The sequence below is a fragment of the Rhipicephalus microplus genome, chromosome 5 (genome assembly GCF_043290135.1).
Source record: "Rhipicephalus microplus isolate Deutch F79 chromosome 5, USDA_Rmic, whole genome shotgun sequence".
Classification (NCBI taxonomy): domain Eukaryota; kingdom Metazoa; phylum Arthropoda; class Arachnida; order Ixodida; family Ixodidae; genus Rhipicephalus; species Rhipicephalus microplus.
Window position 1 is genome coordinate 2,487,062 of NC_134704.1, and position 5,719 is coordinate 2,492,780.

The 5,719-nt window shown below is 56.5% G+C and overlaps 1 protein-coding gene across 1 annotated transcript; it reads left to right on the forward strand.

Moving 5' to 3' along the window:
- Nucleotides 1–704: 704 nt before the first annotated feature.
- LOC119175114 (toll-like receptor 6) lies at nucleotides 705–5,320 on the forward strand. The gene has a single exon (XM_037426356.2). The coding sequence runs from the start codon at nucleotides 863–865 to the stop codon at nucleotides 4,418–4,420; it is 3,558 nt and encodes a 1,185-aa protein (XP_037282253.2). The 5' UTR covers nucleotides 705–862; the 3' UTR covers nucleotides 4,421–5,320.
- The last annotated feature ends 399 nt before the right edge of the window (nucleotides 5,321–5,719 follow it).

Consider the following 5,719-nt stretch of genomic DNA (forward strand, 5'->3'; position numbering starts at 1 on the left):
GAGAAAGATTTTAATGCACCTTGTTGCCGACGATAGTTTCCTTATGAAACTAACACACTGTTAATATTTACAACATTGCATGAGCCTTGCTACCTCTTGTTTTTGGGAGTCCTTCGTCAAATTCCATAACTCACAGCAACGCAAACACGCCTTTCAATGTATGCAACGCTAACGCAGCGTAAACCTTATTATGGATAAGAGCCGTTCATTCTATTTATGTTGTTTCCACGAATAAAAGAGTGTTCATTAGGCCAAACATGAAGCTTTATTCAATGCAAAAATACAAAGAAGCTTTTGAAAGCAATTGAAATTACTCAATCCATCTTTCCTTATTGAAATTATCTTTCACCGACTCGAACTGGGAGTTTATAAAACGTCCTTTGACAAAGCTAGCCGTGAGCTCGCGTTTTCCCACGCACAGATACCGATTAACACTGTTCTTCGATTTTCTTTTACAGTCACCTGCTTTGACCCGTTCCGTGTTTAAATGTTTCTCGTAATAATTGTGACGTGTGGGCTGGAGTCTGCGGTGTGACCCATAGATGATATTTCTGAAGCGGGATTTCTCGCCCGAGCCCCCATTTTTTCGATCGTATAACCACGACCAGACGTTTGCAGGAGGAGCGAGTCGCACAATGGAGCAAATGGGGATCGGTGGTCACAGAGGTGAACAAAGAAATTCTCGCAGGTCGACGAGGGGTGCGCGGTGGCGGGCTGAGCCGGCGGCGGCCTCCCCCCGGGCGGGCGCAGTGAGGTCGACCCAGCACCCCGGCGACGCGCCAACCGGTCATTCCAGTCGTCGCGGAGGAGGCCAGCCGAGGAGTGTGATGTGCCGCCGCCGGGTGACTATGCGGCCGACGCGATGAGGAGGCGGCCCGTGCTGGCCCCCCCGCTGCTACTGCTGCTCGGGTGGCTGGGCGCCGTGCGGCCCGGTGTCGCGGCTCGCTACGTCGCCCCCGAGGACTGCCGCTGGGAGCCGCTGGACGCCGCCGGAGTTGCGCTCACCTGCGCCGTGCGCTCCCTCAGCGGCGGGCCCGAGCCGACAAACTTCAGCCTGATCCAGCCGGGACACACGGCGCGGCTCACGGTGCGATGCGACGACCTGCTCGTGCCGAGCGAGCTGAGCAACGGCTCGTTCGGCCACCTGAGCGGACTGCGCTCGCTGGCCATCGAGCGCTGCAAGATGGACAGCCTGCCTGCGCTCGCCTTCTCCGGCCTCGCCGAGCTGCACAACCTGAGCCTGCGCACGCACAACGACGAGTGGGGGACGAGGACGCTGCGCCTCGCGCCCGACAGCCTGACGCCCCTGCGGCAGCTCGTCGCGCTAGACCTGAGCCGCAACAACATGGACTACTTGCCGCCATCGATCCTCTGTCCGCTCGTCCAACTCGCGCTGCTCAACCTGACGCGCAACCGTTTCGCGGACGCCAGCCAGATGGGGTTCGCCGAGTGTTCTCCGCCCTTGCATAGGCTGGACGCGGCGCACAACGAGCTGCGCCTGCTGCCCGAAAAGGCGTTCTCCCCGCTGCGCCAATTGCGCCACCTCAGGCTCGACCATAACCTGATCGCGCGCGCCGAGCAGGGGGCCCTGTCAGGCTTGGCGCGGCTGCAGAGCCTCGACCTGGCGCACAACGCGATGGTCAGCCTGCCGCCGCGTTTCCTGCAGCCGGCCGAGGCTTCGCTCTCCGAGCTCTACCTGCGAAACAACTCGCTAAGCGCTCTGCCGCCGACCCTGTTCGCGGGCCTGCACCAACTGACCATGCTCGACCTGGCGCACAACCAGCTCACCTCCGCCTGGCTCGCGCAGCCCCGAACCCTGGCCGACCTGACGCGCCTCGCGGCGCTCGACCTGTCGCACAATCGCCTCACCCGGCTGGACGGGGCCTCGTTCCGCTCTCTGCACAACCTGCAGACGCTCGACCTGCAGCACAACCTGATCGAGTCCGTGGCTGACTCGGCTTTCGGCTCGCTCTACAATTTGCACACGCTCGTCCTCAGCCACAACCGGCTCACGCGCGTGGGAGGCCACACCTTCTCCGGGCTGTCGGCGCTCGGCGGGCTGTATGTGGACCACAACCGGCTCGAGTCCCTGGCGGCGGACGCCTTCCACAACGCATCCAACCTGCAGGAGATTATCCTGGCCGGAAACCGGCTGCCGGCCGTGCCCCCCGTGGTGCAAACACTGCAGTCGCTTCGCTCGCTTGACGTGGCCGACAACGTCATCACAGACATCCACAATGCCTCGTACCAGGGGCTGCGCCAGCTGTATGGCCTGAACCTGATGGGCAACCACATCGGCAACCTGAGCCAAGGCGTCTTCCGCGAGCTGCCGTCTCTGCGCATCCTCAACCTGGCTCGCAACGGAATCCAGTCCATTGAACAAGGCACATTCGACGACATCCCGGACCTGCATGCGCTGCGCTTGGATTCAAACTTCTTGGATGACGTGAATGGCCTTTTTAGTAACCTGCACGACCTCATCATGCTCAACATATCGGCCAACCGCGTCCGATGGTTCGACTACGCGCTCATTCCCATCGGCCTGCAGTGGCTCGACATCCACGATAATCAGGTGGAGGCGTTGGGGAACTACTTTGAGCTGGAGTCTATTCTGAAGCTGAGGACGCTGGACGTGTCGCACAACCGGCTCACCGAGCTTGACTCGTCCTCGCTGCCAAACGGCATCGAGATCGTCTTCCTGAAAGGAAACCAGCTGCGTCGCATCCAGCCCTTCACATTCCTCGGAAAGCAGAACTTGACGCGCGTCGACCTGACTGACAACCGATTGGACACGCTTGACATGACCATGTTTCGGCTGAGCGAGGTGCCATCCGGGCGGCCCCTGCCACAGTTCATGGTGGCCGACAACCCGTACCTGTGTGACTGCCGCATGGAGTGGCTGCAGCGGCTAGGCAGCAGCCTCCTGGATGACTCGAGGCAGTACCCGCGTGTGGTCGACCTGGCTGACGTGGTGTGCCGGCTCAGCTTCGGACGCCGCCGCGCCCTGCCGCTAGTGCAGGCGCACTCGTCAGAGTTTCTATGCCGCTACCGCAACCACTGCTTCGCGCTCTGCCACTGCTGCGACTTCGACGCATGCGACTGTGAGATGGTATGCCCAGACAACTGCACCTGCTACTACGACCAGAGCTGGAACACGAACATCGTGGACTGCAGCGGCGGCCGAGCAAACGGTGCCGTCCCGAAGCAGCTGCCGATGGACGTGACCGAGCTGTACCTGGACGGTAATGACATACCCGCGTTGTCCAGCCATACCTACATCGGCCGCAAGAACATGAAGGTGCTCCACCTGAACGCCAGTAACGTGCACACCATCCACAACCGGACGTTCAGCGGCCTGCGCACGCTCAGAGTGCTGCGGCTTGACCGCAACCGACTGGCCGCACTGCATGGATTCGAGTTTGATGGGCTTGGAGAGCTAAGGGAGCTCTACCTCTCGTACAACCAGCTCACGAGCGTCAACAATGCCACGTTCGTGCCACTAAGGTCTCTGCGGGTGCTGCACCTGGACCACAACTACATTGTCCACATGGCCCTGCCAGCGCAGCTGGCCGAACTGAGCGACATGCGGCTGGCCGACAACCCGTGGACGTGCGAGTGCCACTTTGCGCATGAGCTGGCGGACTTCGTCGCCGCGGCCGGCGGGGATCATCGGGTGCGTGACCTGTTTAGTGTTCACTGCATGCACAACGAAACGACGGTGGTGCCCCTCCTGTGGAACAACGCCACCCTGTGCACCAACGCGTCATCTTCCGACGAGGTGAGCGGCCACGAGCGCCAGCCACTGCTGCTGCCTGCGCTGGTGGTGGCGGGCGTGCTGCTGCTCGTGCTGGTGTGCACAGTGAGTCTGGCCATGGCGTACCGTCGCCCTGTCAGCGTGTGGCTGTACACCCGGTGTGGAGTGCGCGTGTGCCTGCGCGCCGAGGCTGAGGAGGAAAAGCTGTTCGATGCATTTGTCTCTTACAGCAAGAAGGACGAGTCGTTTGTCGCGCAGATTCTGGCGCCCGAGTTGGAGTGCGGCATCCCGGCATACCGACTGTGCCTTCACTATCGTGACCTGCCCATGGCCGGCGGGTACCTGACGGATGCCATCAGCGAGGCCGTGGAGAGCAGCCGGCGGACTATTGTGATCCTCTCGGAGCACTTCCTGAAGAGCGAGTGGTGCCGCTACGAGTTCAAGTCCACCCACCACCACGGGGTGCGGCGAAGAAACCTTGTCGTCATCTTCCTTGGTCGGGTCTCCTTCAAGGAGCTGGACCCGGACATCAGGCTTTGGCTCAAGTCTAGCACCTTCCTGCGCTGGGGCGAGAAGAGGTTCTGGGACAAGTTGCGCTACGCCATGCCGGACACGCGGCATCGCAAGGTAGCCGCGCGCAGCGATGTCGCCAGCGTGCACATTTGACGCCGCCGCTGTGTGTGTGAGTGTGTGTACTACAGCAAAGTGTGTGCGTGTGCCTCATGGATTACCCCGATGGCCCCCTTCATCTAAGTCAAGTCGCAGGTAAAAAAAAGCATCTTCAACGAACTTTTCGTTTTGTACTCACTGGTGGTGACAAATTGGGTAGGGGTGGTCATGTACATACACGTGTAATATAGCATCCGCTTAGTGTTTGCTTTGAAAGACTACGATGAGCAGAACTGGACTGTGATGTACATTCCTATGCACACATTGTGGAATACTGCCTAGCTCGAACTCTGAGCAAAATGGTGCGATTTGAATGTCGCCTTGTGTCGCCATTATTTATTTATACATACTTATTTAAGTGCCCTCATCACATTACTACTCATGTAATCTAGGCGAAAACTTCCTTTATCTTGGACGTTCATATGATAAGGATTCTCAAGTTTGTTTATAACAGAGACACCCTGTGAAATTTTCAGCTAATAACAAGATCATCCTTCACTTCCACTGCAGCTCACACCTCAAAAGGAAAAATTCATTGCAAAAGCCTGTAGATAAATAGATAGTTCCGAGTGTGTGTATTTGCACAGGTGCATATAAACTAAATCCAGCTACCTCTTGAAAAAGTATTCCCATGAATTTTAATCACCACTGAACTTGCATCACCTGAAACAAGAGCCCTTATTCTCGGATTCAACCTCACTTGCCGTGTGCAACGGCATAAAAGCCGCACACAATTCCAGCACACAACTGTCATTCGTGTAGTGTTTACAGTGACCTTTTTATTGCTCTGCGGACATAATGTACTTAGTTTTGCTGTGGATTTGATGCCAGGAAAAAGTTTGAAAGGAACAACTACGGCAATAAAGCAGAGTGTCTGAACACTTGCAAATGTTCAAACTTTGTCCCTTCTTACTTGAAAATCTGCAAAAGAAAACAATTTTCCATGAGTGGTTAGTTTGTAAGTACACACTTTGGTCTACAGAATGCTTTAAAGCCTCCTTTTTGCTGGCTTGGTTGCCAACTTTCATAATGAAGACTGCTCTTCACTTGATGACTGGTGAAAATTACATCCTTTATACAAATCCTATGCACCCCTTACATATCAATGTGAGCTGTTGGATCGTGCGCATAGCGTGCTTTCCTACACTATGCGCATGATAGGGTGCTTTCAGCATAGGCAGCACCAACTTTTTTTTCTTGCCGGGCATTGCTCCTTATTTATTTCATCTCCTTATTGCTGCAATAAGGAGATGAAAAAGCAACGCTAAGTGGAAGTCGTTAGTAGTGATGTCAGTT